Source organism: Rhipicephalus sanguineus, chromosome 4, assembly GCF_013339695.2.
Source record: "Rhipicephalus sanguineus isolate Rsan-2018 chromosome 4, BIME_Rsan_1.4, whole genome shotgun sequence".
Classification (NCBI taxonomy): domain Eukaryota; kingdom Metazoa; phylum Arthropoda; class Arachnida; order Ixodida; family Ixodidae; genus Rhipicephalus; species Rhipicephalus sanguineus.
This window is the reverse complement of record NC_051179.1, coordinates 153,978,464-153,998,184: the sequence shown is the minus strand read 5'-3', so window position 1 is coordinate 153,998,184 and position 19,721 is coordinate 153,978,464. Positions and strand designations below refer to the sequence as shown.

Genomic DNA, 19,721 nt, shown 5'->3' with positions numbered 1-19,721 from the left:
ACTGGTCAATTTTGTTCTGCGAATTGAAAAACACCACAAGCAGTGCAAGGATGAAAATAATCATGGTCTCTCTGTGCAGACGCTCCTGTTACGCCGGCGCGGAGTCTGCAAGAACGGAGGCTGCTATCCTTTTGAATCTGAAGATCAAAAGCGCAGGGGAATGTTCCGAAGAGTAATCACCAACATCGACAAGTTCGCCTCGGGTTCCTACAAGAAACCCGTCGATAAACCAGGTGCGCAGTCTGGACCCATCGTGTCCGTCATTCCTTCCCTGTTCGGCGGCCGTTCGAAGGACACCGCTAACGGCACGTCACCGCCTGCGAGCGGCCTCCCGCCCAGCTCACCATCCTTACCATCCGTAAGTGCCGGCACGAGCTCCTTGGTCAAATCAGTGGGCACTACACTCACGAGTATCTGGGCGCACGCCTTTCCCCTTAATCTCAAGGCCGGACCTCCAAGGCGGCCTACCGCAGCCAATACAGCACCTTCAAGCACACCACAGCAGGCACCAGGCGGAATTACAGCCGCTAGTAGTGATAGAACAAGCGTTGTCAGTACTAGTGGAGGACCACCAATTCCGCCACCATTGCCAGCAGAGGGAAGCCCGGCCACAGGCACGTCTCGTGGGCCGAAGATTTTTGGGCAAATTCCAGGACTGTCGTCAGCATTAGCCTTCCGCAGCACATTAATGAAGCTGCGAGGCAAAGGCTCGGCATCAGGTGCTCCCACAGGGAGTCCTGTTTCACCCGTAGCTGAAATAAACGCGGTAGAAGCGGGGAGTATCAAGGAAGGAGTGCCTGGAGCATCAGGTGGAACGTCGGGAACAAATGCAGTCGAGACTGGTGGAGGTCTGCCAGCGGCGGTGCCTCCAGCGTCACTAGGTAGCAACGACGCAAGGCCGACTTCAGCGTTGCCACAAGGAGCGGTGTCAGGACTTTTGTCAACAATAGGATTAGGTGGAACGCTAGCGACAATTCAAGGTGAGAATACGAGACCAGGTCTTCTAGGGCGTTTAATCTCTTCCGCAACGCCGACGAACGTCCGAAATGCAGCGAGTATCAGCGATGCAACGTCTGGTAGCGTAGGCGGAATGTCTCAACCAAATGCTAACATTGTGAGAGGCCCACCGCTAGGCTCTACAGTGACGACACAGGGCAGCGGCAACATAAACATGACATCAGGGCCATCTCCGGGGTTAGGATCGTCTCTACAGATATCAAGACTTCGGACAACAGCAGCGTTAAGGAATGCTATAAATAAATGGAAACATAGAAATCCTGCGTCCAATGCTGCACCACGGATTCCCAGTTCTCCCGCAGTTCAAAGTACGGCGGTAAAGAATACAGGAATGTCCGAAGCAACAAGTAGTATACCACAGGCGAATACTCCCGCTCCTCATCGAGCAGTGCCAACTATGCCATCACTAACGGCACCACGCACCAGTAACGAAGTACCGGCTTCAGTGACGCAACAAGGGGGGAGGTCAGCCGGAATAATATCGGGACTTTCGTCGGCAATAGGAATAGGGGGAATACTAAGCACATCGCGCGGAAGGAATGCGGGATCAAGTACGGTACCGAAGAGTACCAACACTTCCGCGTCTGAAATAAATGCGGGAAACGCAAGGAGCAATAATGAACTTTCCGTAACAGCAGGTTCAGTCGCTGGAACAAATACAAATCATGCAACGAGTCCATCAAATCCCACGCCCGTGACGACACCGGGCCGCAGCGGTAACGAAAACGCGGCTTCAGGGGCACCTCGTGTGACATTATCACAAGGAGCAACGTCAGAACGTAGTACAGTAGTGGCAGTAAACAAAACCATTAATGAACCTGAAGATGCAAAGACTCGCTCGGACGTTGCTCCAGCGAATCCAAGTTTCCCTGAAGCTGCCACTGGTTTAGTAAATCCGTCGGTAGCGCCTATATCGCCTAGAGCACCAAGCGGGGCTCTACGAGCACCAGGCGTCGAGATCATTGGACGGCCTGCATCGGTTTCCCACTTAACGGCGCCGGAGACACCACGAGAGCCGCATGCACCCAGGGTGTCTTCGCTGATGCCCGGAGGCGCGGTGACCCCATCTGCAATGCATCCAGTTCCGGAGTCATCTAGTTCTGTTGGGTCATCTAAAGCAACAGGGTCGATCCTAAACAAAACGCCGCATGAGACTCCTAGTGCTTCATCCGCTGAAGGCGAAGCACTGAAACAACCTGCAAACGCTACAGCGAGTTTAGGCCCTTCAGCAGGAGGCGAGGGAGGCGCGGGCACAAGCACTGTGAGCACAGCAACAAGTGGCACAGAGGAAACATTGTCGCGAGCACCAAGCGTAAATGTAGCATTACCGCCCGACAACGCACTGCCAGCTTCGAAACCCGAGGAAATACCCGCGACAGTCAGCGAAACGGAAGGAAGATCAACATTATTATCAAGGCTACAAAATGTCCGCGCAGCTGTCACTTCCCCGGTGACCGGTGGCGCCGAAGCATCTAGAACATTTGTTCGCAATTTGTTCGGCATGGGGATGCGGCGCAGACTGACCAGCTAATGCTATCGTGCAATACGTGAAAACATTGAAATAAATTGATCCGGCGTCTCGATGGGAGCTCATTGAACCAGAAGTTGAGAATCGATTCGTGTCTCTGACACCATTCGATTTTAATTCGCACAGATCTGGTAAAACTTTTACCTTGTACAAAGCACAGTTTTATTATATTAGCTTTGTGAGTTGAAACGGCGGATATATAGCTTCAACTGTTAATAAATGCCTCTTTATATAAGTAATGTTATTTGTTTATGTCATAACAAATGCTTTCTTTTTAGTATACGTGGCTTTGATAAATATTGGCTTGATCAAAGCCACTCCTCCGCTAATGCGAAGATGAGCCACAAGGTAAGACGGATGAAATATCAATACAATCCATGAAGTTACAAAATACGGCCCGAGGTGTCGCAACAGTGCATATGAACCATAACTTCTGTAAGCGCGAAAAGACACGTAAGACCACGAAGAACACAGGACAAGCCCCATGACGAAGTTACAGATCAGTACCAACTAGCCCGATCTCAGTGCCTTCTAAGTGCATATGAAGGTTGAAAACTTCTAAGCCAAATTTATTAGTGAACCCGAGTCTCGTCGCAAGGGGGTGGTTTAGGAAGTTCGATCCCTCCGTCCCCTCCCCTTCCGGCGAGTGTATATATACGCGCACACTTTAAAAAATCGGCAGATCCCACGTGCTGTGTGAATCTGTTTCATGCGAAGCAATTAGCGAGTAGTTGTCTATGCTGCATTTTTTGGCTTTGATCCAAGCGTTACGAGGTGGATCGTTTTTGTAAGCGTAGTAGTTGTGTGCCCATCGTGGCCATACCAGGCACGTCAAAGGCACAGACGCGCCACCGCTGGACATGACATCATCATTAACCCCTAAAAACTAACACGCCAGGGATGACAAGGCGCCTTTGACAAAGATAGGTCCCCTATCGAAACGACGACCAGCCTGATCTGAGGCACTTTCTCCTGTTTTGAAACCTATGGCGTTTAGAGGGTAACTTATGGAAAACAGTCGTGAGTAATATCGAAACGAAGGGCACTTTACGGTGCGATGATGTGAACATCGTACGTAACTTTCGTTAGCGTATTCCTCCGTGGTCGGGCAACGCTCGAATATAGCTTGTTGAATCGTAGGAATGTAAATGTAATATTTAATAGACTTCTATGAAAGCGAAGCCAACACTGGAACAACTATTGACGTAAACCCGGCATTACGTCTGTATCATAGGAGTACACATATGATGTTTATTGCTTTTTTTATAAAATTAGACAGCCAGCGCTGCAACCAGAATTGACGCCGCTCCGACATTACGCCCGCATAGGGTCTCTTTCCAAAGCAATTTCAAGACGTGGTGTGACTCTGTGGTGGAATACCTGACTGCCACTCAGCTTGCTTGGGTTCGATTGCCGCTGGTATCCTGATTTTTTTTCTTTGCATTCGTCGGGTCAACGCTGCTGATATGGGTTTTTTTTACGCTTTCGCGCTTAAATTGCCAATTTCTGTACTCGTCGTTCCCGGGAAGATATAACCTGTCAATCAGCTGTGGCGCATACCCGCTTATCGTTGCCCGTGGTATACGGGTATGTGCCACACGCGTCTGGAGGGAAGGGTTTGACGAAGTACGAGACAGGATTTTCACGTTGTTCATTTCATGACCAGACAGTCCTATTCGTCAAACCCTCTTACTCTCCCATGCCAATTTTGGTCTACACCAGGCTAAGGAGGTGATCAGGAGAGCAACCGGATGTAGGCGGCTAGATAGATAGATACGTAGATATAAACGCTCAAACTGCCTTGGGTTCGCCAAGAAATGCGTCGCATTGAAAACCCACGCACGAACATACATAAAGATGGGTTCGACCAGTCCCACCCCCGCCCACCACTCCGGAAAAAATGTTTCTGGCTACGCCACTAATAAATCCCCTCTCAAATAACACTGATATCGCAAAGAAATGTTGCATAAATATAAGATTAAATGCGCGGTCGATCCATGTATATTTCTCCTAAACGATCAAGGAGTGCTTTTTTTATTGATGCAAGCAGTTTCCTTGAACTCCTCCACGCAGACTGTGGAAGACGGCGAAGAAGTTTCGTTAATGGCTGAAGCCCTAGTAAAGGGTAAGCGTTAGGTGTATGGCTTCCCTACTTCAATTATGAGATGCCAATCTTATATGAGTTTATATATAATTATGTATGCACAAGCACACTGTCTGCTATTAATTATTTTGTGCCAATAAAGCTCAGACCCGGAAGAGGAATCGCGTTACTCATGAGTCCTAGAGGCCAGATTTTAGGCATTAAAAAAGCGTGTTTTAGGCGCCAGAAATAGGCAGGGATAACAACGTTTTTTGCCTGCAACATCGCCAATATAGACACAATAAATTGTTACATCAATGCAAACAATTCCAAACGAAGACGTGCGTATAACATGTATGTACGACAGGAAAAGAAGAATTGTGATTGTTTATGAAGTCGCTAAAAGCTGAACATAGCCATGCAATTGTCCTTTGCGCCGCACGGTTCGCAGAAGACGGTCTCTCCATTTATTCAGTAGTATCTTGATGTCCACTGTCGAATCAAGAACCAGAAGGGAGGGATGCCTCCTACTGGTCGGGTCAAATCACCTAGAGCCAATTTCTCCCCTCGCGGTGAATACCTTAAAATGTAAATTACAAACAAAACAAAAGCCGCGTGCACATCACATTTTTTAGATGCGACGCATCTTATGGCGTAGTTCAAACCGGTGGTGGTGGTGGTGGTGGTGGTGGTGGTGGACGGCGTGACCACCCTTACTGCGCATGCGCGGACCCTCTCCACACACCTCCTCTCCCACTTTCCCTCTCCCCTGCCCCTCTCCCACTTTCTCCCTCTCCACTTCCCCCCTGAAACGCGGGCTCGACATGCCGAAACGCTGCTTCGCATCGCCTTGGTCCGCTTTAGCAGAGATGATGTGATTTCTTTCTTCTCTTTCTTCTTTTGCTCTTCACTCTCTTTTCCCCTCAAGGCTCCCCGCGATTTTGCATTCGTCAACCGCTCGCGCCACGTCAGCGTGGCGGCCTATGCTGGCGGGCGCGTCCCACTCTACTCTTTCTATCGCTTCTTTTGTGGGAGTGCGTAGAACTACCCCATTGTATGGGGCTGTGAACTAGTCAAGCTGTTTTAAAACACAGCTTTGTTTCACAGTCCTTTCTTTCTGTACACAGTCCTTCTTTCTGTACGACAGAATGGAAAATAAACTTTGACTTGACTTTAAACTTTGACTTGAGTTGCGGTCAATGTTGCCCGGTAACATGAATAGTCCCAAACTGCACTCGAAAGCGATAGTTGAAGCTAAATAGCGTTCATATACGCACCAATCTCGAAAATGGGCATTTTTATACATTTGTAGGCATTTAGGCACAAACGCCTAAATAGGCATTTGCAGGCACTATAAAAACATATAAAATTCCCTCTTAACCTCTAATTCATGCTCATACATCAAAGTGGGGCGATAGCAGCGCAAGGAACGAAATAGCACAAAGAAAGTCCAGGTGCAGCGCGACGGCCGCAGTAACTATGCAGCTCACTATGCTCAAATCAGCCAATGGCCTCCAGCAAAATCGATGTCATAAGACAAATTGAGCTTATGACGGCATTTGTTGAGAGACGAGCGAGCTACTTCTAGCTGACCTTGAAAATTAATTGTAAATTCCACGCGAAGTGCTGCGCTATCATGTTCGGCGAACATGTGATCGCAGGAGCCTCGACTACCGATCGGCAGCATTTTTTCACCATTTTCGCAAATTCTTACAGAGCCCCTTTAAGCCACAATACCGTCTTTGAGCTTACTTAAAATCTAGGGACTTTAAGCTTAACGCTATGAATGGGTGCTTCATGAGCAGAGATAACAAGATCACGTGGGCTATACAAACGGTATAACCAAAAATAATTACCCAGCTACTTCGGATAGCACTATGTGGCCGCGTACTATATATATATATATGTTTGTGTGTGTGTGTGTGTGTGTGTGTGTGTGTGTGTGTGTGTGTGTGTGTGTGTGTGTGTGTGTGTGTGTGTGTGTGTGTGTGTGTGTGTGTGTGTGTGTGTGTGTGTGTGTGTGTGTCTGCCACATTCATAGGTTCACATTCACAATACCAGTAAACAATGCACCAGGAGTGTATAACAGGGTAAAAAATCGCCCTCTCACATATCGCTGGTTTGCGTAGCACCGCCACTAATAATGGCTGCAGATGGCTCAATGGGAGTCAAAGCAGCCGTCGTCCATGGCAAGCTCGGAGGAAGGAAACGACTATGAAGGACCCTTCCGCAAAACAATTGAAGCCAAGAGAGTCAGCCGAACACGTGATTACATCGTAGTACCTTTGCAAAAATAGATTTAGACAGTCTATAGACGGTCTAGCTACATTTCTGTAATGGTAGATTCCAATGAGTGCCACCGATGGCTTACCGCGTTAGCCGTGCTCTGCTCGCGCTCTTCTGGAAAGGATTAAGAGCGGTCACAGCAACATACAGCTACCGTAGTCGGATGTTCAAAAAAAAAAAACGAAGAAGAAGAAGATAAATGTATACGTTGCATTATTAACTACTGAAGTTCCATGACTACATTGGGAGAATATTGGTCAACACCGGCTGACAAGGCATTCGAACTGTTGTACTCCGTTCCATAAATAAAAGCTACCGAGAAAGTAGTACATTGAGCCACGTTGCGCCGGCTTCGCAGATCACGATCGTGTTATTGGGCTACCAATTAAAACGATAAAATGTGAACCAAATGACTTCGGAAAGAGTCGGCTTGCAAATTCTGGCTGTACGTAACGTAATTTCATCTCGTAGTTTACGCATTTCCTCTATAACACAAATTCTCAAACTCCAATTACATTTCTGACGATCGAGCCTTCGGTAAGAAAGCTTCCGAGAGCCAACATGAAAGCTGCACGAGGGGCACCTTCCGTCGCGCAGCTTTCATGTTGCATGTAGCGTGCAGCTTCGTCACGAACGAAGCTACACGCATTTTACCACAGTGGTGGCTCAGGCCATACTTTACCATTCAAAAAAAAGAAAAAAAAACGCCAGGACTGCGTGGAACACGCAGCACAGTCACGTGAAAACTGGAGCAGCGACCATTCTAGCGCCCGTTGCGAGCTCTTTTTGGGGCGGCTACTGCAAGTACAGTTGCGAGGTACCCACTACGCCATAAATCATCATAATTTTGCAGCGTATGGGTGTACCAGCTATGCCATTATTAATCATTTTGCGGAGAAGCGAGGTATCCAACTCGCGCCTGTAAGGCATTATATCCACTTTGTCGATGCTGTGGCTGACGACGACGAAGAATTATGGCTGAGCCGTTTGTGATGGCTGATCAGAAAACGAACCATCGAAATTGTATTGCGGCACCTTGATCTGCCAGTTACTTCAACTATACTGTTATCATTTGGGGCTTCTGTGCTGGGGCACTCGGACGGGAATGTATGCAGTGCTATCGAGAAATTCATATGCGAGTCAAATCGTCTTATTCGACACATCAACCGCTAATAATGTTTAAATTGTCATAATGACATAAACAATTTGGCCATTTAGGAGGTTATGCAACATGGTCCAATCAAAAACTTAAATTCATAAAAAAACGCTTAATTCTAATTGATACAGTAACGTCTATTAGCTCTTAAAACTTTCAGACTTTATGATCCGCCCGACTCTTGGCCGATCCCCCTTAGTGGGTAGGTGCCATCATCCAAGGAGCATCATCATCATCATCATCATCATCAGAAGCTTGAAACCACACACTCGTTACGCAGTTCGCATTGCGTGAAGCCTGGCGTTATTTTACTCTTCTTCCACGCTATATTACATCTACTAACGTGATTCCTTGGCCGCCATCACGCCTGCATAGGGTCTTCTTGTGAAGGAGTTCGAAGCACCGTCAGTCTTGCACTAAGTCGTGCATGGTTGGGACACAGCAGAGGTGGTGGGCAGCGAGCTACAGTAATGGCATGGCTAGGCTTTTAGCCTCTCACCTCTTTCTTTTTCCCACCCCTCGTTATACTATATGGCTATGCTTGTTGTTGTTTTCTCATCTTTTTTGTGTCTGTTTCCTTATACCTTTCTCTATTTCTTTATCTGTCTCTCTCTCTTTCTTCCCTTTATTTCTATCTCTTTCTTTCTTTCTCTCTCTTTCTCTGTACTCGTTCTCCTCTCCTCCTTTCCCTCCTCCTCAGCATCACATCTGTCCTCCTCGCCCTCACTTTCTTTTCCCAGCCTTTTGCTATACTATGCTATACAAGGCTAAGCTATGCTATGATAACGTGACTGGATAGCCTAGTGGTTACAACGCTCACCTTCGGATCGTGGGGACGCGATTGAGCCAGTGTCGGTTCATGATGAAGACGATTTTCTATCTACAACACGTCAAACCTTGACCATAACACCTCTGCTGTAAAAACTCTTCTGCCACCCATAGGTCCTGGGTTCAATCCCGCTCGATGCGGCGGCGGGGTCGGACGGGTACGCCACGAAAATCGGTTGCTGCGACCTTATAACCACTTTCGCTATAAAAACGGTGACAGACACAGCCTTGCTTAAAGACGTAACCAGCCGAGTGGTCTAACCCCCGTTTTCTAAATCTTTAGTTTGTACTCACGCACACTTACAAACAAGAACACGCACATGCATAGAGGTATAGACCGCACCCCTATTCCTGCCTTCAAAGTAATATCATGGCTGCCACACAGGGCTTTGGTCAGACGGGAAGTTCGCTTGAACACCAGGACGTAACTCTGAGCATCAGGTATGCGACACGCTGAAATATAAAAAGTTCACTTCTTTGTTTCTTTTTTTTCGGACACGATGCAGTGTCAAGTGGTGGACACAAAGGAGAAATACCTTCCAATAGAAGGGAGCATCGATGCTTTTTCGCTGTCTAGGAAGTCTGGTTTCAGTATAAAACTATACGGGACACATTTTATGCGGCCACCAGACGTAACACCTGCCGTTCGCTGCTCAAGGTAAGGCAGCTTACAAAGCGGCGATCCTACAGACAACTACCGCCATCTTTAGTTGCAAAGCACAAGTCTTCCTCCTCATGCATGTAACACCTGCCTCTTCTTGCACAAGACAATGTGCTGCCTCTTCGTCTGTTTTAGATTGTCGCTAAACTTGGAACTTGTTGCAGAAATGCTATGCATGCATCCATACGATCTGTTTGCATTTCGGCGTAGCAGCGGTGTAGTGCGTAACCATAAAAAATGCATCCGCCTACAAATGTCAAATTTGCGCTGCATTAATCCAACACAGCATTAAGTTGCATTTAAACTAAAACGAACACAATCGTATGCATTCTCATTGGTTGCATAAAATTTAATGCACACCACTCTACTAAAGACGCGCGGTAGATCTGTGTACTATTAAAGACAAGCTCGAGCAACAACTGCGAAATACATTAGAAATATTTAAGGTGTCGCCTACCCTATTCTCGTGCGTCAAGTTAGTGGTAGGCGATAAAAGAATAAGAAAATTGTCGACGTGTCTAAAAACCTTAAGAATCACGATCTTGTCAAACGCCTGATCAAGTTAACTGTCAATAAAAGCTACAAAAGATGTTACAAAGAAGAGGTGCTACCACCGCAGCAATGCAAATGTTCTTCCTTTCTAAAAACAAGTCATTGTCGTAAGATATAAATGTGGACTTCAGCAGATTCGGCTGCTTTACTTTTAGGCCGCGCATCTACATTGCGAAGGGATTGTAGAGCGAGCCAAGCTTCGTACACGGTGCCGCCTGCATACATATATGTAAATTGAACGAATCGACGTCATCGTTTTTATCTGTATGCCCCCGTCATAACCATTTGTGTTTTCGTCTGTGACCTGACCTGATCAAAGCCTTCTGTCTGTTTTTTTTTATATTTAAGCGGCGCTGGTTTATATGCAACCAAATGCAGCACGAGCTGTTTGCATACACTTTTATACTACTCGAAAGTGGATAAACGCGGCACTGGGGACTCTGCGGAGGGCTCTTTCACAGCGCAATCTCGATGGTTTAAAATACGTCCAGCCTTTAGACTTTGTTATACGAACGATGTACAGGGTCGTCCACATCTAAGGTGAACACCTGATTAGTATTCAAGGCCTTATTGACGCTGATGTTAAATACATAATTCGGAATATTATTATCGTGTTCATGGAAGCCATTACTAGACGACATATAACGGACATCTCCCTCGTGAAGTAGAATAAGCGTTCTGGTTTTACCGGTCTGAACAATAATGAGGTGTTCACCACAGATGTGGTCGACCCTGTACAATCGGCGTCAAATAAAACGCCAACAACGGCAAGCATTACCAATGGTATAGTGCGCACCGTCCAGTCATCAGTGATGAGTCGACGGCGCGCACTATACCATTGGTCATGCTTGCCGCTGTTCGCGTTTCATTTGACGCCGATAGTACACCTATACTTCACACGCATGTCTGCAGAAACTGGAGAGACAAACAGATCTATTACCAATGCAAATATACTATAACAAATTTGGTAAAGAGAAATGCACAGAGAAACACGGCGTTGTTCAGATCGCGCACGCATGCGCGGGCCGCATGGAGCTTCCCACGGGGCACTTGAAGGCCGTCCAGAAGGCCTCGACGTCTCTGAGAACGGCGTTGCAACGGAAACGACCCGACGTGGCGTGTCCCGCCATATTAGGCGCCTCGTGCTCGCAGAACTGGAAGCAGTGGGCCGCGAAGAAGGTTCGCTGCACGCTGCCCAGCAGATGAGACAGCCGGGCCATAAGCGCCGAGTCCCCGGCCTTGGTGCTGCTGGCGTTGAGCATTGCCCTGAAGGCACCGTAAGCGATCCGCACGCCCAGCTGGTCTATCAGGACCTGCGTCTCCGAGGAAGGTGGGTCACGTCAAGTCGACGATATCTATGCCAAGTGATCGCATATTCTAAAGACTCGTTAAATTTTTGTTTTCTTATAACCATATGCCTGTGACAAGGGGTAACTTGTTGTGCAATGCTGGCCGAGCAACTTAATTTATTAAGAAAAACCGGTTAATTAATTGAATCGCTATAATATACGGCTACCTTCTCTTCCTTTTTTTTATTGTGGCACCTTCCACAAAGTCAGATTATACGGACATTCCGGGAGATGTCTTACCTCAGAACTCAAAGATTTCTTTCTTTTCATCGCAACGGTCTTGGTGGAGAATCGCTATGTCAGTGCAAATATACGCACCTCCAAGTGCAAACCAAGTCGCGTACTCACCAAGCACTTGTCACGTTAGATAATTTCTAAGAACGAGCAGCAGGAAACAGTGAATGCATATTAGCGAATAATAGACAGCAATTAGGACAAGGAAAGCTTTTTTTAAATATATCGTCTTAACGAACCGCGAAACACAGGACCAGGTCTCACCTGGATCCAGGACCAGGACCCATCAGGTTAGATATGATTCCTCACATCAGAATTCCATTTATCAAACGTTGCTCTTAGTCGCCCATCGTCGCATCTTGAGGATAACTATGACAAGTTTTCCTACCAGCAGCATCGACCACACAGGATAAATATTGCCGCCTGCTCGTATTTCCCACCATACATGTTATATGCTCCTGAAGTTTAAAGACAAAGTTCAAACTACTGGAACAATTGCTCCTTCTCTCCTACCTCTGCAGCAGCAAATCGAAATGGCATTTCTGAGGACATTGCCAGGATCTCCTCCCTGCCCGCGGGCTCTTCTTTGAACGCCGTAGCCAATCACTTGCGATTCTTAGCCAAATGGCAAATGTAATTAAATCATTATTTTGTAACTTGGCCACATTGCTATAGCCCGACGAAAAGGCTTTTGAAGGGCCCCAAAATCACTCCGAGTTCAAAGACGAGAGAATGATTTGCTTCTCGCCTGCACTACCCTTGCTACAGGCGCAATCTCCTCATCGCTACTTATTTCTTCATAAAACACGCGCACAATGTCAGCGCTAAGCGTTGGGCCCCTCAAGATTTCGCACTTTTTCCGCTAGACGCTGTTACCTTCGCTTGCGCAGCAAAAATGCACAAAATAAAGTGAAATCAGTTGATCACGCAAGAGAGTCATGCGAGACAAGGCAGAACGGCCATGCGACTGCATGGCAAAGCATAGTAGGATACAATCGGTAACTGATATCCATCGCATATACGGATCAATCGAGAGCTTGTTTCCCCGTGACGTCACGCAAACAGACTGCTGCCGTCACGAAGAGCGCTGAAAATACGGGAAATGCCAGGAGAGAATAACGCACTCGTATGGCGTGTTCACACGTCGTTTAGGGGCAATTTGAGGTACGTAATAAATCAAAACCAAAGTGCGCGCATGTACCGGTGATGCCTCTTCTTTGTCGACAATCGAAGGCCCATTTTTGGAGCGCCTGGACGCGAGACAGTCGAGCGCCTTGTCGTACTTAGAGGCAGTGGCCTTCTCGTACTTGGGCCTCATCCTGCTCACTCCGTCGAGCGGTCCACGCACGGGGTCCATGAAGGCGGCAACCAGGGCCCCCACCGTGGAGCCGAGGGCGCCCATGTTCACACCGTCCGGTGGCACGTCGTCGTCCACCATGAACGGGCCGAACATGGCGCCGGGAGACACGCGCACCACAGGATCCAGCGGGTCCACGTGCACTCTGAAGAGCCGAAGGGCGTCCAACTGCGAAGCCACGAGAGTGGTAACGCTTACCGTGGCCGCCATTGTCGTTGGTTCGATGGTAAAAGATAGCGTTCAATATCGAACTACATTATTTTCTCGCCCCATGATTACTGTACTTATTACGATAATGGTCTACCGGCATAAAAGAGAAATCGAGCTATTATGTGTTGGTAATAAGATATGACACAATAGTGAACGCACCCTTGCAGCTAGGTGTCTATGAATTCATCCTGCAACCAGCATACTGCGGATGAGGGTTCTAATGGCTTTAGTGGAGGCCAGAAAAAAAAAGGGAGGGTGGGGTGACGTCGCAGCTCCTACCCTCCTTTCTGCAAGGTTCAGCTATTGTAATCCTTAAGCAGGTCGGAACCAATGTCCACGCCTATCCATGCAGAAGCCCGCGTTTTTGTTCCCAAATCACTGCTCTCATATCTTCCTTCAAAATTATCTCAATCGCACATAGTAATAAAACCGTGTTTTCTTTCTGCCGACTGTTGATATCATTTTGTAATGCTTATCTTGTTGTCTCCAGGTAGGGCGCACTGTTGGTCTCTGAGATACGAACTTGCGTACTATAAAGTAGCCAAACCAAACTGACGTCTCCTCGAATGTTTCGGATGACTTAAGCACCACCTCCTTCCCCTTAACAGAAACATTTCTGAAGCCCCTTAGGAGGAGGAAAAGAAGTATATATACGACGCCCGCACAGAGGTGTGTTGTACCTTCCATTGCGGCTATAAACGTCATGACAACCGTACAGTTACAGCAGGAAGAGAAAACGTGAATTTTTTTTTTCCATGGAGAGGTGCGAAAAATGTAACCATTGAGATGCTTGGGGTAGTTGGCAGCATCTTCGCAGAAAATTCCTTGCTGAATATTAGTTATCACCAGTTAGTAAAATTAATCCCGGAATAAGTTGGTGTTGTGCCGGCGGCCGTCACTTGCAACTTTTTCGTTTGCATCTGTCGTTCTTGTACAACCATGTAGGGGTCCTCTCGACTGAGTCATATTGCTATTGACACAGTCAAAATCCAGGCTCGCTAAATGGGTCAGTCAAATCTAGTACATGTTTGAGGCGGCCCGTCGCCCAATACAAAAGCACCAGGACTCAGTGAACTCACCGCAGTAGCTGTAGACAATGAAGATTAAATCACTAAACGCTGGTGACCTGTGCTGAAACTTTATAAACCGTAGTGCGCAGATTTTAACTCGCCGGACATTTATACTTCGTAAGTTTCATAACTATGCTTAAAGCTATGCATTGATTGTATATGCTCAAGAGGCGTTTCGCCAACCCGCACCGTGATCGATTCTGGCAAAACACGCTTTGCGCGAGAGCTCTCGCAATCCGGACCGTCAAAGTGCGGCTGCTGCCACATCAGAGAGATTGATGAATGAGAGTATCACATTGCTTTTTTTTTTTCACTTTTCTTACTTCTCTGACTATTTCATATGAACGTTCATTATTTTCAATAGATAGTATTCTAAATATGTGTGTAATATGTACATTTCTAAATATCTGTGCTATCGCTGCCTGCATCGTAGAGGTGGCTGCGGACCTCTGTCAATTTGCTTGTGTCGCAAGCGGCTTTTAGCCGCAGTCTCCTCCATCGTTGATGGAAATAAAGAAGCTATCGTTATCATCCCGCGACCTCAAGCCCTATATGACTTCAATATGGTGGTTAGACGTGGGCTTTTCAGTGCGAAGACATAGTACTCCAAACAGAGCCAAACTGGAACCGAGATGTGTACCCACAACACAGGCGCTGATCAATTCTAACCTCTGAGCCACCGCTTCTGGCTTCGTCCCGTCCCATTACGTGCCGAATGAAACTATATGCTCGATAGTGCCAGTAACCAACTATAGCCCACCTCAGCCTCTCAATCGCTCTACAAAAAAAAAAATCCTCCACTAAGATACGATCTTTCCAAACCAGTTCTGCGAAATCCCGAAAGGTGGTGAAAGGGTTAGGAAATGCAAAATGACTACACGTTTGTAGCACGAAGCAACAAGGAAATCCACTCGGATTTCTCAGAAAGAAAGCGTCTTAGTAGCAGCCGGAACATTCGTCCTGGTTCAGGGATCGAACCCGGCACCACCGCCGTTCCGGGGTGGTCGCTCTACCAATAGAGCAATTGAATTTTTTCGGTAAATAATGAGCTTTTCTTCTGAAAAATCAGCATGGATTTCCCTTGTGCCTTCGCGCTACAAACTGGTGGTTGTCAGTTTCCCTTCCTTAAAGAAATTACCTGTATGGCATAGGCGGCAAACTCACTCATGAGTCGACTCACTCAGACTAAGATCGAGCCGTGAATCTCAGTCTGAGTGAGTCCGGGTGAGTAATATTTTGATGAGCTTGAGTCCGAGTGAGTCCGGTTGAGAAAATTTTTAGTGAGTCTGAGTTCGAGTGAGTCCGGTTGAGGAAAACTTTGGTGAGTCTGAGTCCAAGTGAGCTCTAAGCACAAAATATATTTCTTGAGTGAGTCTGAGTGAGCTCTACACCTTTTTGCCGACCTATCGTTCTGTCTACACCACTTCAGCATTACTATCAGCCTCATGTCGGCTGACGTTTATAGTCCCGTCGACTCGCACATACTTCAAAGCCCTAGAGTTCATACGCCAGCTCAATATTTGCTCTTTCACACGAAATTCTTGTTAAAAATATTTTGTCTGAGTCATTCCTTTCAATGAAAATGTCCTTACTGGATTGCAACTACTGATAACTCATATTTGAAGGTACGAAATCAAAAGGCGCCAGGTAGAGCGCCAATTATGCGAATTATTGGCGTGAAAGAGCATTGACACCATAGTCGATAAAACCAATTATACGCTGACAGACTCATGAGTCGACTCACTCAGACTCACTCAGACTCAGACAGTGCCGTGAGTCTGAGTCTGAGTGAGTAATAATTTTGTGAGTTTGAGTCCGAGTGAGCCCGGCTGAGAAAACTTTCAGCGAGTCTGTCCGAGTGAGTCCGGTTGAGAAAACTTTTCGTGAGTCTGAGTCCGAGTGAGCTCTAAGGGCAAAATATATTTTATGAGTGAGTCTGAGTGAGCTCCACATTTTTTGCCGACCTATGTGTCGAAGTACTACTAAGGTCGTGGTTATACTGCGAGCGCGACCTTATGAAAGGAAACGAGATGTACAACGAAGTATACCGAATGTTCAAAGAATGTTTGACTTCACTGCACCTGGCGTAGATCGTCAGCGTCGCGGAGAGTGTCGACACTGGCGGACTTCGCAAGCTCGGCGCCATTGCGCAGCGAGCTGGTGAACCACTTGAAGAACGAGGTCCCGTTGTTCGCAGCGGCCACGTGCTTGTACCGCCGGTTCGCATCGGCAACCGACAGCAGCGGCGTCAAGCTGTTCTCGGCGCGCAGCAGCTGCAGCCGAGCGTGGGTGCGCGCCAGCGTCACGTTGTCCTGCCACCGGGCGTACTCGTTCAGAGTCGCGTTAAGCACCGCCGACACGACGCGCGTAGATTGGGTAACGCGCCGTTTGGAGAGAACCTCCTGCGTGGCGATAGCGGAAGACACAGGCTCAGCTTGAACTATAGCGGATAAGAATACCGTTGACGCGAGCTGGCCTATGTTCATGGGATGATTGTTGCAGAACGGTGAACTAAAGTATGCAAGGAAAAGAATAATAATTACTGGGGTTTTGTCAGCAAAACTCCCGATGTGGCAGGGGCGTAGCCAGGGGGGGGGGGGATTCAAACCCCCCCCCCCGAAATTTTTAAATTTTGCTTGCGTGTATATACACGCACACATACAAACGCACGCACAAACATACGTAAAGTACGGTTGAACCCCCCCCCCCTCCGAAAAAATTTCTGGCTACGCCCCTGCGACGTGGGTATGAGGCACACCGTAGTGGTGGACTGCCAATTATTTCCGACCACCTGGGCTTCTTTTACGTGCACCTAAATCAAAGGATACGGCTGTTCTTCGCATTTCGACCCCATCGAAATGCTGCCGCCGTGGCCGGGAACCGAACCCGCGCCTTTGAGCTTAGCAGCGCGACACGTTACGTGTTAGCTACTACGGTGGGTGAAGGAAAATAAAAAGTACGAAATATTAGCGAAAGAAGTGCTCAAATTTGTCTTTGTTTCGCTAATCATTAACGGAGATATGTGGTTAAAATTTAGCCACTCAAACTTCGGGGCTTGTATACTCGCAGAAACATATTACGCTAAAAATTTCAGTAAAAGAATATTTTAGCCAATCCCCCTGCGGTACGTATCATTAGCGAAACGGCTGACGAATTGAAGAATGCAATCTACGGAAGAAAAGTTTTGTGAATTGGGCCCCGGGTTTTTCTCCCCTTTCAGCAAAAATATGGGGGCGAATTCGAAAAGCTTTTAGTTCGTACTTGATGTTTCCCATTGGCAAGGCGGCTTCCATAATGGCATGCAAAGCATCTGGATTAGCTAAAGCTTTCCCAACGCATCGAGAGAACAACTGAAATTGCCGCAGCATCACATGGTACACGTTCCAACAGCAAATACGTCAATGTACCGCTTCACTCCTTATGTCAGAACTAACGGCAAGCGGGCTTGTCATGTGGTATTTTTTGTATTTCTAGGTCATCTGTAGTAAGCAGAAAAACACTAATATCTAATAGATATAAAGTTAAAACTTTCCAATCGGACGTTTTGCAAGCCGATCTACAACTTTCTCATTGTAATATTTTGTCCAGCTTCGTTGCTTCGAAAACATCTTAATTAAATATGGGCAAATAAGCTGGACACAAAACTAGTGTGACTTACCCCGTGCAATAGCCAGCCACATGCATTTGTTCGCGTCATCATAGAGTAAGTCGGCGTATATTAACCCATATATACCCAAACTAAAAAAAAAATTACAAAACAAATATTTTTTTTCACGAAAAGTGTACTTCTACTCTCAAAAGAAAGCACAAGTTCTTTATTTACTGCCAGGTAAACGCAACAATGTTTTTCAAGCCGTCCTATACATATAGGACACGGGGACTTAGGGGTGCTATGTGTGGGTGTGGTAAGCCTTGAAATGGTTCACGTGCACACCGACATTGCACTTCTTCCTCCTCTCCATGACATATTTCATACAAAGCACGCGTTTGCCCAGAGAAAGCGGTCGGCATTTCACGTGCACTTCTTCCCCTCCATGACGACTTTCACAAAAAGCACACGTTTGCCCGGAGAAAGCGGTTGGCACGTGGCAGCGTGAAAAACAAGCAATGTCTAGGCTTGCACACGTTGAGAATGAGGTCTGCTTGATGTGCTGTAAGTGGCACTAGTCATCAGCTAAAGCAATAGCGATGTTAGAGCGCATCAAAGAAGCGTCCTATATGTAGGACAGTGGGCATATATGGGTTAAAGCTCTGGCTAGAGATAGCTGGGGCACTCGGTATAACTCTAATGCTTCGACTTTACCTGCAATGTGAGAAACTGCCACGTCCTGGGCTCGACGCGGCGCACGGCGTCCATGCAGGCGCGAATGCGAAGCTTCGACGCGTCGCCTGGTTCCAGGTCGAGCGCCTCCTCCAGGCGCGAGGTGGCCACCGGCACGAGGCGCTCGAACAGCAGGTACCGAATCAGGTTTAGGGCACGGCCCGTCGGAGCCTCCTCGTTCACGAAGACGGCCAACTCGTGCACCTGAAACCGCCGCAATTTGGCCACTTTGCGAGTTCGAGCATTATTGACACATGTTTTCGCAGCAGTTTAACTCTTTACTGCACGTTTCTCGACTTGGGAGACTTAACGGTTGTGAAGTTGGGGGACGCAATTATAAGGTACCTAAAGAGCACATTGTATAACGCGAACAAGAAAACAAAGACTAAAATGCGCTCCTGGGCTAATTGGTACATGTTTCATAGAAATGTAAGGCACGACAAGAAAACATGGACATCAAGAACAGGAAGAGCGCCAGCTTCAACCTTATTAGGAAAATACATGTGTCAAAGTAAACTTCAGGTGCATGCGTGTTTACAACGATACGTGCGACATGATGACCAAAAGCCCTTTTTTTGTTATCGAGCATTATTTTTAAGTGTTGCTCTTTGCGACAGAGGGACAGCGACGTCACACTGACGCATGCGCACCCTTCTTATTTATCTAAACAAAAACAAAGATGTCCGAAAGCAGTAGGAAGCGAAAGGTCGAGAGGTAAACCTATTCTTAATTTTTTTCTAAGTTTATTCAAATTGGAGAGCCAAAACAGAAAACACCGAATGCGCGTATTTGCAGCAGCATCGTCAGAAAAGTCGAGGTAACGTACTGAACAGCTGATCTCGGTTTTTAAAAAGGATAAGAAGCAGTGTCACCGATACAGTTCGCGTATCTTTTTTCGATGTTAAAAGCCCCCAACAACCATCGTCACGTGCCCTAATCAAGCTGAATTATCTCAGCGCCCTACCTTTCGCTTCTTACTCCTCTCCTTCATTCGCACGTCTCGGTTTTCCTGTTCGTGGTGCCACGTATCACTCAGAGCTGTGAACTAACTCGCCCGACAATAACCTTT

The 19,721-nt window shown here is 47.1% G+C and overlaps 2 protein-coding genes across 3 annotated transcripts in view; one reads left to right on the top strand and one right to left on the bottom strand.

Moving 5' to 3' along the window:
• LOC119390822 (nascent polypeptide-associated complex subunit alpha, muscle-specific form) overlaps window positions 1-2,780 on the top strand; it is a 43,188-nt gene extending 40,408 nt beyond the window's left edge. For both annotated transcript variants that reach the window (XM_037658527.2, XM_037658526.2), the window contains exon 4: window positions 80-2,780. In XM_037658527.2, the coding sequence (XP_037514455.1) occupies window positions 161-2,548 (2,388 nt within the window). In that variant the 5' untranslated portion in view covers window positions 80-160 and the 3' untranslated portion in view covers window positions 2,549-2,780. The remainder of the gene's footprint in view (window positions 1-79) is intronic.
• An 8,246-nt stretch (window positions 2,781-11,026) lies between these two features.
• LOC119391761 (endothelin-converting enzyme-like 1) overlaps window positions 11,027-19,721 on the bottom strand; it is a 61,349-nt gene continuing 52,654 nt past the window's right edge. The window contains exons 9-12 of the mRNA XM_049415389.1: window positions 18,635-18,856; window positions 16,413-16,733; window positions 12,896-13,219; window positions 11,027-11,424 (exon numbers count right to left, since the gene is read on the bottom strand). Coding sequence (XP_049271346.1) covers window positions 11,113-11,424; window positions 12,896-13,219; window positions 16,413-16,733; window positions 18,635-18,856 — 1,179 coding nt within the window. The 3' untranslated portion in view covers window positions 11,027-11,112. The remainder of the gene's footprint in view (window positions 11,425-12,895; window positions 13,220-16,412; window positions 16,734-18,634; window positions 18,857-19,721) is intronic.